The sequence below is a fragment of the Tiliqua scincoides genome, chromosome 11 (assembly GCF_035046505.1).
Source record: "Tiliqua scincoides isolate rTilSci1 chromosome 11, rTilSci1.hap2, whole genome shotgun sequence".
Taxonomy (NCBI): Eukaryota; Metazoa; Chordata; class Lepidosauria; order Squamata; family Scincidae; genus Tiliqua; species Tiliqua scincoides.
Window position 1 is genome coordinate 2,784,704 of NC_089831.1, and position 15,325 is coordinate 2,800,028.

The 15,325-nt window shown below is 46.9% G+C and overlaps 1 protein-coding gene across 1 annotated transcript in view; it reads left to right on the forward strand.

Moving 5' to 3' along the window:
* ANTXR1 (ANTXR cell adhesion molecule 1) overlaps positions 1-15,325 on the forward strand; it is a 175,798-nt gene that overhangs the window by 14,248 nt on the left and 146,225 nt on the right. Inside the window, exons 2-3 of the mRNA XM_066639503.1 lie at positions 2,170-2,241; positions 7,290-7,361. Of these exons, the coding sequence (XP_066495600.1) occupies positions 2,170-2,241; positions 7,290-7,361 (144 nt within the window). The remainder of the gene's footprint in view (positions 1-2,169; positions 2,242-7,289; positions 7,362-15,325) is intronic.

The window sequence follows — 15,325 nt, forward strand, 5'->3', positions numbered from 1 at the left end:
GTTCCTGGTTTGGGATTCTGGTTTGCAAGCAATCTGTTGTTTGCCAGGTTCAGATGAAATGGAAAACTATGGTTGCAAACTAAGAACAGATGCTTTGAATCTCCTACCTCACATGTGGAGGAAGGGGGAAGTGTGTAGGTCGTGCATGAGCCTCAGGCTTGTGTCTGCCCATCACAACAGACCATGGTTTACTGCCCCATCTGCATGGAATCACTGTGGGGTTCTTCTGCTGGAATTCAGTTTCTCTGTCCTGTATCCCTGCTTCTCCCTCTGTCCCCACAGGCAATATCCATATCAGGCGCCCGCATTATAACTTTTGTGACAGTCTTTGGTTTGTGGCTAGTTTCAGAATTGGGGGAACTTTGGGTGTTTTTCTATGTAGGCAGCTGTCTTTCAACTATATTGCATCTAGAAGAGGAAGAGGTTCTTCTCCTCGAAAAACGTCCCCAGACGTTTCTGCTGGCAGCGAGCACAGTGGTGGCAGGGCCCTTCTGTGTGAAAAGATGTGTGGGAAGGTTTCATGGAAAAAAGAGCTATAATTTCAGATGTTTCAGCTCTTGTTCCAAGGGGAGAGAGAAAGCTTGAAGCTGTACTTATGTGGCAAGTTTTAAAAGTGGTGTGGAACTGAGAAGGGCCACTTCCAAACCACCAAGAGTCCAGCGGAACTCCGTTCACAGCAGCAAAGCAGAGCAATGGAGGATGGAGTTTGTTAGCAACTGAACTGTGAAGGTGACTTTTGAGTTTGGCCATTGCAGTTAAAAAAAAAAAAAGCCAAACTATGTATTCTGAGCTGTGAAAGATGAAGCAGGGTTTCTAGTCGACAGTTTCTCATTTTCAACTGCCTCACTGTAAAGGAAAAAATGGTGGAAACTTCTCGAGAGATCCCTAAGTGTGACGGGTTATGTATGCCAGGATCAGACCACTGGCTGATATTTTCCAGCATCCCATATCCAGCTGTTCAATACCAGACATTTCAGAGGAGGGAAGAAAAGGGTTTTCAGCAGCCCACAAACTTGCAGTGGGATTTTGACCATGAATTCCATTTTTACCATCATCCAGTGACGGGCAGCCCAATCCAATCCAGTGCTGTGCACGGCCCACGCGGAACCCAGCACTGGAATTGAGCAGACTGGAGGTCTTGGGGTAAGGGAACATTTGTTCCCCTACCCCTTGTAGTGCTTCAGCCTGCCTGATGGGGCTACTTGGATCTGCACCAGCAAAATCGCTGGCACAAGTCAGAATCCCTGTGCAGGGCTTTCAGGTCCAGGACAGGGGTTAGGATATGGCAGTGGTCTCTTGTGCTACACTGCCCCATTCTAGCCCTGATCCATCCCTGTTCTGCCCTCTCCTCTGCCCTGGTGATACATGGAGCAACTCTTACCTGCTCCAGTGGCCGTAGCTCAGGACTCAGCGCTGGCAGTATGGCACAGGCCTTCCTACTGGCACATTCTCTGTATGTCAAAAAGCACTTTACAGCACTTTTATGACACCCAGCGCTGGTGCAACTACTGCTGCACCAGCACTACAACTCAATAGGATTGGGTTGTTAGTTACAAGTGCTGTCAACACCTAAGTATCATAGTGCTTTTTCCTCCCCCTGTACACATGGCTTAAACAGTCAAATAATGCATATGAAGACCTCTGAAAGTCCTCCTTTTATATATGTATATAAAAGGAAACAAAACTGTGTAGCAATGCCATGTCTTAAATTTTTTTCACCATGAGCAGCACAATGAAATCGGAGGGATCCCGTTCCAAAATGTTGCATATTCCCCTGCTGAAGAGCCAAGTGTTGTTGTGACAAGCAGCCAAAGGAATCCATCCCAAAACTCTGCAAGGATGCAGATGAGAGCCAGGCCTCCTGTTGTTTGCTTAGTGTAGAGTGAAAGACCTGGTGCAGCTGCCATATAATCTTGTCAAGGGGCAGCCCCAACTGCTCACCTGGAGCATCAATCATTTGCATGTACATTTCAAGGCAGTGGGTGGAATACAGCCATTTCCCCTCCCCCCCCATTCAAGGAAATGCAAAAGGCCTTTTTTTGCAGCCAATCGGCTTTGTACTTGATGAATTGCACAGATGTCCAGGTGAACTGTACTGTAATAAAACAGCAGCGGCCTAAAAGTTTCTATAATAGAAACAATAAACTTCTGGCATGATTTCTTTTCCAGATCAGGAAGTGTCCTGCACCACTGGAGTGAAATCTATTACTTTGTGGAACATCTGGCCCACAAATTTATAAGGTAAGAACTGATGTCCAGCTGACAGTGGAAACAAAGGATGGGATATGTTGGGATGGGGCAGCAGAGGAAGGGGCTGTTCTGGTACAAACCATGGGGTCAGTAGTATCTGTTGATTTCCAGCCATAATCTGATATTAAGCAGCACATGCCAAAGCCCTTTTAATAGGCTTTTTAAAGCACATTTGGGCTACAATCCAATGCGCACTATCCTGGGAGTAAGCCCCATTGAATACAATGAGACTTGCTTCTGAGTAGGAATGCATAGGATTGTACTGTTAAAGACTGAAACTCTAGGAACACTTACGAGGTCCTGTTGAACTGGGTGACATTTGCTGCTGAGTAAACATGCACATGATTGGGCAGCACACATGCTTTAGATCAGGGTCTCCACCTCTTGCACCATAAGACAGCATTTCCCAATCTGTGGTTGCAACCCACTAGTGGGTTGTGAACCAGCATGTGACCTGTGACCCTATACTCAGTGCTCTGCCTCAAAGCCTTGCCGGGGGCCCCCAGAGGCTGCTTCTGGGTTGCAGGGGACCCGCGATCCATTCCATTGGTCTCCGTGGGCCCCAGAATGCCTCACAGAAGTAACCGGAAGCTGCAGAAGCAACCCAGAAGTAAAATGGAAGTCCCTTCTGTGGACCGGGAGTAGCTTCCGATCCATTTCAAGAGGAATTCTGGGGCCCCTGCAGGCCAATGGAGTAGGTTGCAGGACTGGCATGGTCTGGAAGTGGCCTTTGGGGACTCCCAGGAAGGCTTTGTGGTGGAGCATTGGACATGGCGTAGTGACTCAGTGCAGAAGACGAGGTTGTTTGTAGCATGCAAAAGATTGGGAACCACTGCCGTAAGACAAGAAGAGCCAAAGTTCTACCTAGTCCAGCACCCTGTTTCTACCTCCCAGCAGTGAATGGAGGCCAGAGCCCCCCCTGCCTATTTTGTCAGATCCCCAGTCCAAGCTTTGCTTAGAGAATCTATGCCCACTTTTAGCTAATTAGCTCCCATGTGTTTCCCAGCAATGGCCCCAGTTCTTCACTGCTGGACCCCACCACCAGGGTAGCTGGCCTCTTTAGCCTTCCTCCTGCCAGCAGCTCCCCCAGCCACTACAGTAACACCTTGGTCCTCAGCAGGTCTTAGGCCTGGCAACCAAACACCAATCTCCAGTGTCTCTAACAATCTCCAAAGTCCATTCACCCATCTGTCCTTTAGTCAGTTAGTCCATCAGCAGTTCCTCCATCAGCCATTAGTTCCTCAGTCCATTAATCCTTCAGTTCAGTTTCCTTCCTTCCTCCAAGCTTTCCTCCTCCCACTACCCGCACCTCTTTTCCTTCCTGCAGGTGCTGCTGTTATCCCTTAATGACCTGGTTGCCCCTAGTGACTGCAGCTGTGCAGTATACCTACTGCTAGTTAGAGCCCTGGGGTCAACCCTATGCATGCCTGCCAGAGCAAGGGGCCACTGTTGACACCACACCCTCTCTCCTGGAGAGATCTTGTGCATTTCCATTACATCACCCCCCCACTGTTTCATCCCTGCAGCTAATACTCAGATTCAAGCTTCCTTGGAATATGTAAGCACTGTAATGTCATTGCAGCTAGCAACTATTGATAGATGTCTCCTCCTCATAGAGGCATTTGGTCCAGAGGCTGGACATTTGGTGATGACATCATCACATCACTGCCAAGCTTCCAGAAGTGGCTGCATGGGGCTTGGCTTGGGAGGCAAAGCCTCCTGCTCAACTTGCTAAGCACTGGGTGGGGAGTGGCAGAGCTGCCTGCCTGGGCTTCCACACACTTTGGGAACTGCTGGTTTAGGGCCCAATCCCATCCAACTTTCCAGTACTGATGTAGCCACAATGCAGTCCTAGGTAAGGAAACAAATGTTCCCTTACCTTGAGGAGGCCTCTGTGATTGCCTCCCCACCGCAGGATGCAGCACACGTTCATTGGCACAGCAGCACCAACACTGGAAAATTGGCTAGGGTTTGGCCCTTAGTATATTACTTCCTAGTCTAATCAAACCAGATTAGACCATTACATTTGAACTAGCAAATCAGGGGAGCCTGAACTTTGTGAGCCAGGGCAGGTGGCTCTGCCATGCCCTGTTCAGTGTGTGGCAAATTGGGCAGGAGGCTTTGCCTCCTAAGCTGAGTTCTGCACAACCAGATGTCTTTGGGTGGCAGGCCAGATCCACCCTTGGGCCGTAGGTTGCCGACCCTTTTAGAGCCCTCAAAGCCAGTGGCCAACACCACTTCCAGTGTCGACAAATTACAAACCACTTACATAAACTAAGGGCCAAACTATGCATGGTGCTAACTGTGTACCTGCAGCTCTGCTTGTGTGTGGCAACCCTGTGGAGTCACAGTTTAGATAGGACCTGCTGCATGGAGGCAGAAGGTATTTAACTCTTTGCCTCCACACTTCTCCAAAGATGCCATTTGACCCTAAAAAGTCCGTTTGCTACAGCAGCTTTGTTAGAATTGAAAGGCTCTTTGGAGAGATGATTTGCACCAAGGAAACAGTGCTGAAGCAAAGAGTTAAAAACCCTTCAGTTCCTCTCTGCATTCCTGATCTGCGTTGTGATCATCATGTGCAGCTCCTACAGACAGGTAGACTGAAGTCTGTAGCTACACACTGTCACGTTTAGCATCAGGTAGGTTAGCCCTAATTATGGCCGGTCTGAAGAAATCCTTTCTGTTGTCTGTCCTGAATCTCCTGCTTCTCAGTTTGAGTAGACACCCCCATTCTTGTATCAGGAGAAAAGGGTAAAACTTTTCTCTGATTACGAAATGCGCCATATAAGGAGCAGCGTCATGGGCAGCCCAGTCCACTGCCGCAATGCAGCAGTGCCCAAATGGCCAGGCTGTGTCCCGCATGCCCAGGGAGGCACCTGGAGGTCCCCTTGAGGTAAGGCAACATTTGTGTCGAGCCCCAGCCTGCCCAATGGAGCTACTCAGATCTGGACCAGTTCAGTTGCTGGCACAGAAACAAATAGCCAGCGCCAGACTTTCAGACTCTGCTGCCACGCCAGGCTTTGTAGCACTTTCATGACAGCTGTTGCAGGGCAGCATGCTGGAGTCTGGCCCTGCTGGCTGGCAGGTAGGGTTGGGCTCTTGGTCTCTCTGGGCTTGATTCCTGCTTAATTAATTAAATTAATTAAATTAATTGCATTAACTTCAGGACTCTTTACCTTTGCTTAATTGAGGTAATGACCATGATATTACAAAGGTGGGCAGACTTAAGGCTCATGGGTTCCTTTGTGTTTTATCAGAGCCCCAAAGGCCAACAATTGGAGTTAGGTGCAGAATAGTGATGGGGGGGGGGGGAGAGACACAGATTTAGAATTAAGAAACAGGGAACCTCTTAGTTAAGGAATAGGGTGCGTATGCTTGGCCCACATTGTGTTTGCACATTACCCAAGTGTGTTTGCAATACCAAAATGGAGCTTGCATCTTTTTCACACAGAAGTTCCCTCCTGGTGTTCCTGTATGTTTGCTTCCTTATCCACTTAATTTAGAAGGGGGACAAAGGCTTTTCCCCCTTGTTTCAGTTGTTAAACAATTAGGAGTCAGAACATTTGCCAACCTAGAGATTCATCCAGAGATCTGCCCACTGACCCGGATTGACTTTCTGTCCACCTCAGAGAGACCCATATCACTCAGCGAAATGGTGCAAGTTTAGAGCCTCTTATCCAAGAGCTCACTCCAGTTCTGTTCAGACCTTAGTGACATGTGTAGGAAGAACATGCATTTGAGGGAGTGCAGTGGGAAGCACTGGCAAGCACAGTACCATGTGCTCCTAAGGTCCTAAGGCCCTGGCCCCCCTCAGGCGACTAGTACTGTGGCTGCAGTGACTAATACTGTACCCAGGGTTCGATCCTTCCCATGATGGAGTGTGCTGGAGACCCAATGTTGCAGAGAATAGTGAGGACCCTGTACTCACTACCCCAAGTGGGGTAGAGGCCTCAGAATGCCTTTGCATGGGCCAGGCTTGCCATGGGCCAGACTGACACCCCAATCTTATGTCCTTCATAGTAATGTCTGAATTGAGCACCTGAGTGTTGAAACAGGGCCAGGGTTTATCTCTTGTTACATAGAAGGGGGCACCTGGGATCGGTAGGATAGCTACGAGGGGCCAGTCCGGTCAGTGCTGTAAACGTTGCGTGTTTCCGTTGCTGCCCAGAATGGCTCAGACGGCGAGTTGCAAGGGTTGCTTACACTGCATGTTGTGGTGCCTGCAATACTTACCACCACCACCACCCCCATAGCTACACCACTGCCTGGGATAGGTTCACTTTGTAATACGTTATTTCATGGAGTCTACAGTTGACTCATAAGCTCACCATTGAGGAGAGCCATTCATGCCTGACTCTGTTTCAGACTAACTCCAACCCTTCTGTGGAGTCATTTGACACATCAGTCTGTGTTCATTTAGTTCTTCAAATAGTTTGGGACTTTGTCCCAGGGTCTCTAGCAACTGGGCACTGGCACTGCTTGGAAAGGCCGCTGCCAGGAATGCAGCTGTGACCACTTGTGAGTAGACCATGCTGAGTTGAAGAGACCAGTGGTCTGCCTTGAGATATGGTGGCATCTTCTCTTCAATTATATGTTGATCTAGCTCTTGATGTAGCTCTTGGCTATAGCCATATGCCTGTGGCTTCCACTTGACAGCTGCCCAACTGTGGCATCACGGGTTGACCAGATACAACACTGACTGAGAGCCCACATGCATAGGAGGCCTCCCCAGGCCACATTGATCTCTGAATCCTTCATACTGATGGCAGTGGTGGTAATCAGTGTGCAGTTGGGGGTGGGTGGGCAGAGTTAATTGTTGGGTTGAGTTGAGCTACATGTGCGCATGACACCAGTGCATGTGTGGCACTTCAGCTGCCTGTGGGTCAACACTGACACTCCCCAAATTAATGCTGTGCTTTTCAATAGCATCACACAGTTCACACATTCAGCTGCCAGTCACCAAGTGTAGAGAAATGGTGTAGAGTAGCTGCATGTGTGAATGATGCCTACAGATGGTAAATCATATTCTCTTTCTCCAGCCCCCAGCTGAGGATGTCTTTCATTGTTTTCTCAACTCGAGGCTCAACTCTCATGAGGCTTACTGAAGACAGGTAAGACAAGGAGGGGGGATGCGATGGGTTGAGCGTTGCTTATGCTAGTGGTTTGCGAATTAGACCCCTTGCTTGGGATACAGCCTGTACAAATGGTACCAAAGTGAAAATGGGCTCTGCAAGGCCCATGGTGAGTGCAACAGTTCCCTTAAACGATAATACACTTGCAGCATTCACAGCACCGATTCTGAAAAATGTTTTTCAAAACTGAAAGCCAATTTAACAATTTCAACCAACAGCTGAGTTGCTCTGCGGAAGCCAGGATGAGAATTCTTCAGGCTGCCCCAAGAGGAGCAGAGAGAGCTCAAGGGAATCACACACACTGGAGGTAGACACACACTGTAAGGTCCCCTCTGCTTAGCTACCTGCTAAGCAGTTGTATTTCTCTAGTGCAGGGCTGGGCAAACATTTTGGCAGGAGTGCCACATCATCTTTCCGACACTGTGTCAGGGGCTGGGCGGGTAAAAATAAAGAATTAATTTACATTTCAGATTTCAATAAACTTACATAAATGAATACATTAGAGATGGAATGAATGAATTTTACTGAGCTTATTTATAATACACATGCCTCATTGGAGACACATTGGTGACATTGGAGGCTCATCAGAGACTGGGGGCTCCCTGCGGGCTGGATTGAGGGACCCTGAGGGTTTGCCCATCCCTGCTCTAGTAGCTGGGAAGGGCATGATAGGGAGACAGACAGACAGGTGGCTCTGGATTTTTGCTTTTTGTGTATTTGCTACAAAAATATCAGTGTCTTTTGAAAGCGCTGATCACTTTTTACACCTCTTTTTATACCCAGAGCAAAGTTATCAACTCAAGTCAGACCCAGGAGTGAGGTGGTTGGAGTAAATGAATGGGCCTCTTTGACATGCATACCTGGCACAGAGGCCCCTTTCATTGTTTGTAACAGCCCTCACTTAGTGAATACAGCTTTGCCCTATTATTTGTTCTGAACATTTGGGTATTCAGGGGTTCCCAAAGGGTTCATTTAACTGAAAGGTCCACTGATGTGTCTGTCGATCTATGAAGTGGCCTAACCCCCTTTTCAGGCTTTTCCCAGCAGAGCACATGTCAAAGACCCATAGCACCTACACGTGTGAAGTCTACATGTTGTTGTTGCATGTAAGCTGTACCCCTGTGTTTCTGAGATGATGCTGATTTCAGGCTGAATAACAGGGCTGCATTTGCCAAAATCCAGCTGATGACTGGAGGGCTTCTGTTTTGGTTGGAGGACCAGCCAGCTCAATGTGGCTTGCTTGGCAGGGAGTTCTGATTTCTTTAGGCTGCAATCCTAACCACACTTTCCTGGGAGTAAGTCCCATTGAACTCAACAGAACTTACTTCTGAGTAGACCTGCATAGGATTGTGTCCTTATTGAGGTGAGAGCAACGCACAATATCATAATAGTTCTTCTTTGTTGCTTCTTTTCCCTTTTTTACAAATATGCTTCTTTCAGAAAGATGCACCGCTAAATGTGAACAAAGAATGGAGGCTGCAACTGTGTGCCAGCCTCATCCTAAGACTGGTGGTCTCACTAGGGTGTGCAGAGGGTGCAGACCTTACCGGGTGATGCACCTGGGAGGGGGGACCACCACTACTGGCCAAAATGGTGAACATTTTCAGATAATTCCATTATGTTGTATGCCTTGTGATGTATAATGTGATGTAGAATGCAATGAAACAAACCACATTGGGATATCTGTATTCTGTCTAAAGGTATAGGCCAAATAACCAGAAAAGGAAAACACAACTGCCTTATGGAACAAAAAGGGGATTTGAATTGTTCCGAGAGTCAGTGAGGTGTTATGATGATACAGCAGGGAATCAGTCAGGTGTTAGTAGGAGTCAGCTCTCATTTTCAAGTGTCAAAGCTAATATTAGAACTCTTAGGGTGCAATCCTACCCTGTGCTGGAACAGGCAAGTCAAGAGGTTTGCACTGTATGCAGCGCAGGATAGGGGCCCCAAGGCGGCTCAGCCAGAGGCAAGGGGAAACTTTTCGCCTTACCCCTGGGTAAGGCGTCCTTGCTCCAGTGGGTCTTCTCGGACTTGCACCACCACCTGAGGTGGCACAAGTCTGAGGAGTGCAGAGCCATTTCAAGCTGCTCCATTCATCCTGGAAACAGGGGTTGGGGTCCTGCATAACTGCTGGATCCCAGCCTTGACTCCTGCTTCCCACCGCCCGCCCCGGGGCCTTTCCTCCGCCCACCCAGGATTGCCTCCTGTCTGAGCACAGGAGCAAGTGGAGACAAAATAGGTTGTGTGGCCAGATTAGGAAGGTGGATCGTGCTGACATTTAAGCTTTGTCCATTTCTGCTCTCTCAAAATACTTTGAGCAGCAGTAGCCTGGCTAGGAGAAAACCCTTATTTGTTTATTGGCAACAGGTCTGTATAGAAAAAATACTTAAGGCTGCTAAGAATTACAGCAAAATGACAAAAGATGAACATTTTCTTTCTTTCTTACTCTGCTTGCCTCCCTTTGGCAGCCTCTCCAGAACTGTCATTGTGCAGACGATGATTTCATCCCCCTTTTACGTCTGAACTTCTTACAGTGAACCGCTGGGAGAACCACTGTGGTTGAAAAGTGGCACATGTGTATTGGAAAAATTAAAAAAAACTGCAATGAAAGGAAAAGGACAATGCAATGCAAAGGAGAAAAAAAAATCAACTGGGAAAAAATTCCTTTTCAAATGCAGCAACAAAACACTCCCATTGAAGAAGAGAGGGTTTTATTGCTCCTCAAAAGATCTGATGAGCAATGAAAGAACAGCAGTGAAGGAGCCTGGAAAGTTTTCTTAGTTAAGTCATTCACAGAGCAATTCACAGCAGGCCTGCATCAGGCACAAGTTTTGGGCCCCAGGGGACTTGCGCTGGACCAACTACCAGTTAGGATTGTGCCCTCAATTGTTTTGGAACTTCCAAGGAGCTGCTTTATAACCATCTCAGGTTCCTGCCTCAGGCAGGGGGTTGGACTAGATGACCTTGTAAGTAACTTCCAGCTCTACTATTCAATTCCTGATAGGAAATCCTGGCAGAGCCCCCAACCCAGTCCCTGGAGAGCCCCCACTATTCAGTGTCCACTGTCCTGATTCTGTAGGGTAACTCAGTGCATTCACTGTAGAAAAGACAAGCCACTGCATTTCTGATTGCTAGGGGACATGGATCAGGGTCTCAGTAGATGATCAGGTTGAGAAAAACCAGATCTTACATGAAATATGCAACATGTCTTTGTTTTTAAATAGTGTGTGTGGGTGTGTGTGTGTGTGTGTGTGCAAACTGGAGCAGAAGCACAACAGGTTTGGTTGGGGGACTTTAAAACTTTGAGCCCATCTGGCTCCACTCCCAATCACAAAGATGTAGGGGTTGCAGTCAGTTTGGGACGGATGGGGGGGCACAAGGGAGATTGGGGTGGCAGTGTGAGAGATTGAAGATGGCACTGGGGGCAGGAGAGTTGTGGGGAAAGGGCCTGGGAAGATTGGGATAGCAGAGGTATGTAGGGGAGACATGGATATGAGTAGATGAGGGTGGTGGTAGGGGATGTTGGGGTACTGAAGGACAAGAGAGGAGCATGGAGAGATGGGTGGGGGTAAAGGGAATGCAGGCAAGATTTGGGGTCGGGACCTGAGGGTCACAGGAGACACTGGAGAGGCAAAGAGGGAACAAGGAGAGTAAGGGAGGCATTGAGGGACATCAGAGATGGTATTGGCAGGACAGGTGTGGGAGGGGGCTTAGTGGAGATTGGAGAGGTGGGGGTAGGACAAATTTGCTCAGCACACCTTGTGTGCTACAGCAGCAGCAACTATCTTTAAGATCTTTCTCACATCGATGAAAGAACTCTGGGAACTGCTGTTCTTTGAGGAAGTTAGAGCCTGGGCATTTCCAGTTGACAATTTGCATCTCTGCTGCAAACTCCCTCCCCTCAATTCCCAGAACCCTTTAAGAGAAGAGAAGTGGATGGTTGCTCTGTTTTAAATCTATAATGCAGATAAACACAGTATGTTGTCTTATGATTAAAACCAGAAGGATACATTAGTATTGCTAGAGATCAATGCTGAAAGCACACAAGAGAGAGAATGTGTTCCATTATAATGGAATGCTCCTTATCTAGTAATTGTGAGGTCTGTTGTTGAACCTCTCTACAAAGCAAATTTTTCTCTCATAAATTTTGATTCTGGTTTTCTTCTCTTGTTCAGATTTTGAGTCTGGGTATCTGTGGCATCTGAAGATTTGCAAAACATCTTTGTTTTAATGATAGCATGTTCAAAGCACATCACACACAGTCTCAGTAATTCTTTCACCAGATTTGCAAGGTTAAACTGGCATTATTTCCATATTGCAGATGGGGAGGGCGTTGAGACAGAAAGATCAATGGGTTGTCTTAGTCCTCCCTTGCTCACTGAGGTGATATTTGAGTTTTCCCACCTTCATACTCTTGGGAGTTCTTGGGCCACAACACTGAACCAGTTCTTAAGACTTGCCAGTTCCTGGCCCAAACAAGGCTCCCATGCCCTTGATAGATGCAGGGTAAAAAATAATTCTAGTAGATAAATAACATTGGATCCTCACTACTTCTTGGTACTGGACATTGGCACAGCTTTATCAAAGAAGATTCTGAAAGGTCCTTCATGTTCCCAGATGCTTGAACTTAATGTCAGAGTGTTCTGTGATTTGGGGAGGATTTGCTGTGCTTTTAAAACCAAGTGACAGCCAGCCCTTGAGAACCTTCCAGGTAAGATTAGGAAATAAGTAGAACCTCTTACACAATATTTACGTGATCTGAGTCTTGGCCCCAGGAGAATCCTTGGCCAAATGTCACTGAGATTCTAAGCAGTACTAGGAAAACAGCTGAATTACATTATTTTTTCCAGAATTAAAAATTGGAGACACAATTTTCTTTTTCACTCCCGGTGGTTTACTTCTAGAGAGTTGTCATGGAGAGTTAAGAAGCAGGGCTGAGCTGAAACTGCCTGTAGTGAAAATCTCTCATTTTCCCCCATTTCCCACCTATTGTTGCCCCCCCCATCTAGAGTTTTCTCTGCTGGCCTGGCACTCCTCAAAGGGCTGCTTAGTCATTGAAAGGCAGCTGTCACTTTTGAATGGCTGTCATTTGTCTTCTCCTTCTCCAGTTGACTAGTACCAAGAACTTGGCTTTGAGCTTTCATTGTCCCATGAAGCCCCCCACCCCCAATTCCCCGAGAATGGAAAAGTCAGAGAGGTCAAGCGATCCCAAGTACCCACTTCCACAGGCAAAGCCCAGAGGTTATAAACAGGAGGGTAAAGGAACCACTTGCATGCATTTGCCCTGGTCTGTTCCTCTGGTGTGTGGGATGCATCAGCAAAGGTCTCCTGATGTGATGCAGGTGTAGGAGTCAACATCCTGGACTAGCAAGAGGGAGGGAGTGTCACTCAGTGAGAGAGCACCTGCTTTGTATGCACAGGATCTCAGGTTTAATCCCTGGTAGTTTCTCTCAGTAGGGCAGAGACAAGTTCCTGTCTGAACTTGTCTGGAGAGCTGCTGCCAGTTTGGGTCGGCAGTGCTTACCTAGATGGACCCAGGCCTGACTCCGTATAAGGCAACTTTGTTGTGTTTCTCAGGTTAAGTATTCAGAAAGATGATTTAGTTTCATGTTTTGTTTCATTTTAACCTCCTTGTCTCTTTCACCTCCTTACCAACCTTTGCCAATCTTTCTACCTCAGTGGTTCCCAAATTTTTTAGCATCAAGACCTCCCCTTAAAAAATGTTTCACTTTACCAGCGCACAAGCCTCTGTGGCTGTAATGGTGATTGGGTGGCAGTGTTCCTCCAAGTAGCAGGTTGTTTAACCCTTGATGCACATTGCCTGATCTGCCTGGTCAGTTTCGTGATCCACCAAAATGGAGTTGTGATCCACTGGTGTGTCCTGGACCCACAGTGTGAGAACTGCTGTTCTACCTGATTACCTGGGAATAGCTGCCTCTTCCCCATCTGTACCTTGTGTTCTTCCCTTTTATTTTCCCTTCCATCATTTTGATGTATCTTTAATTCATCTTGATAAATGCTTTTGTTTTACTGTCTTATCTGCCTGCCCTCATTTCCCTTTGGAGGGAGCTGGTTGCCCTGTCTCCCAGATGGGGAGGTCCAGTGTTAAGGATACTCCCTAATATTTGGGAGGGAGGAGGCTTCCCCATGGGAGCCTCCTTTCTGAAACTCCATAGTTATGTGTGATGGTAGCAGCAAACTACAAGTGCAGTTAACTCCAGTTTGAAGTTTCACACCATTTTGGGCCCCCTCTACACAACAGGCCACTTAATGCATTTCTGTTAAGGTGTGGTTTGGCCCTGAGTCACCAGAGGTCAGACTGCTGCAAAGTGGCTGAACTGCAGAGATGGATCTTCAGCAGTGCCTTATGGGGAGGGATGTGAAAATAGTGGATGACAAGTACACAAAAGCAACCCTATTTCAATTTGTGAAATGAAGTGCATGTTGTGTAATGGCTAAGGAGGAGAGACTTATGATATCGTACAACACAGCCTAGGACGTCCCTCCTTGGGAAGCTTACCTGGCTCTGACTTTCTATAGGTTATTTCCTGTTTCTTCAGGTGTTTGGACTGACCTTGCCCACTTGCCTGTGTGTGCTGCTAGAGCATAACCTTCTGTTGGTTTTACACTGTGTGTGTTGTGTTCTGAGTTGTATATGTTGCTCTTATAGAATCGTAGAGTTCTAAGGGGCCTACAAGGTCATCTTGGTCAACCCCTTGCCCTGTAGTAGGAAACCCTCCTAGAGCATCTCCAATAGGTTCCTGTTGAGCTGCTGCTTGAAGATCTCCAGTGAGAGAGAATCCACCACCTCCCTCAGGAGGTGTTCTACTGTTCTACTATCTGTTCTACTATCAAACTGATGTCTAACTGGAATCTATTCCCTTGCAGTTTTGGATCTAGTTCGACTCTCTGAAGCAGTGGAGAAAATTTTTTTCCAAAATTGCTTTGTTCGTTTTATTTTTAAGTTGCCTTGAAGGCCCATATGGATGGTCAAGATAGTATAAGAATACTGGTAAATTTACATAATGAGATTGTTATTGGTGAGTCAGGAAGTTCCCACTTCAGTTCTTGCCTTTGGCATGAATTCAGGTGCTCTTAAAGCAGGCCAGGATCACTTGCATGCAGACCCCCACCTTGGATAAGGTCATAGACATTATTATCTCCAACATGGTGATAACGCCAGTCCACCATACAGGTTGTTGGGAAGGTTACGATAATGTACGGGAAGCACTGTGAGCCCTTGAAAAGCAATGCATAAGTGCCAAGTGTTACATTATCAGCTGCCATATTGTTCAAGGGTCTTGAAAACCCATGGCAATTTAAGTTGCCCAGCCTTGTGTCTTTACAGTGCTGAGCCAAACGGCATCTTCCAGCGTCGCCACCCTGGTTGGTGTTGGAAATGGAGTTGTGGAGTTGGAAATGTCCCAATGATTTTGAGGCCAGGGGCGCAAATGGGACCAAGCGTGGAGTGAATTTATTGGTGTTCACAGGGTGATCAGATGTCATAACCACAAAAGGGGACCCCAAAATGTAGGACATCCAAGAAAATGTAGGACATGACAAAATAAAAGCTAAAAAACTTTTAGCTTTTAAAATTAAATTAATTTAATGTGACTGATTTATACACTCTATTACTTATTATTAGATTTTAAAATTTATTACATATACTTTATTAATTACAAGAGTACGCACTGCCTACAAGTGTTGCCCACAGGGTAAAGGAGGACATTTAAGTTCTTTTCAGGATATGAGACTAAAAAAGAGGACATGTCCTGATAAAAGAGGATGTCTGGTCACCCTGGGCATTCATCAGCTCTGCAGTCTGCTGGTTAGAGTGGGACTCTTACAGCCCAATCCTATGCATGTCTACTCAGAAGTAAACCTCTTTGAGTTCAGTGGAACTTATTCTCAGGTAAATGTACGTAGGACTGCAGCCCTAGAAG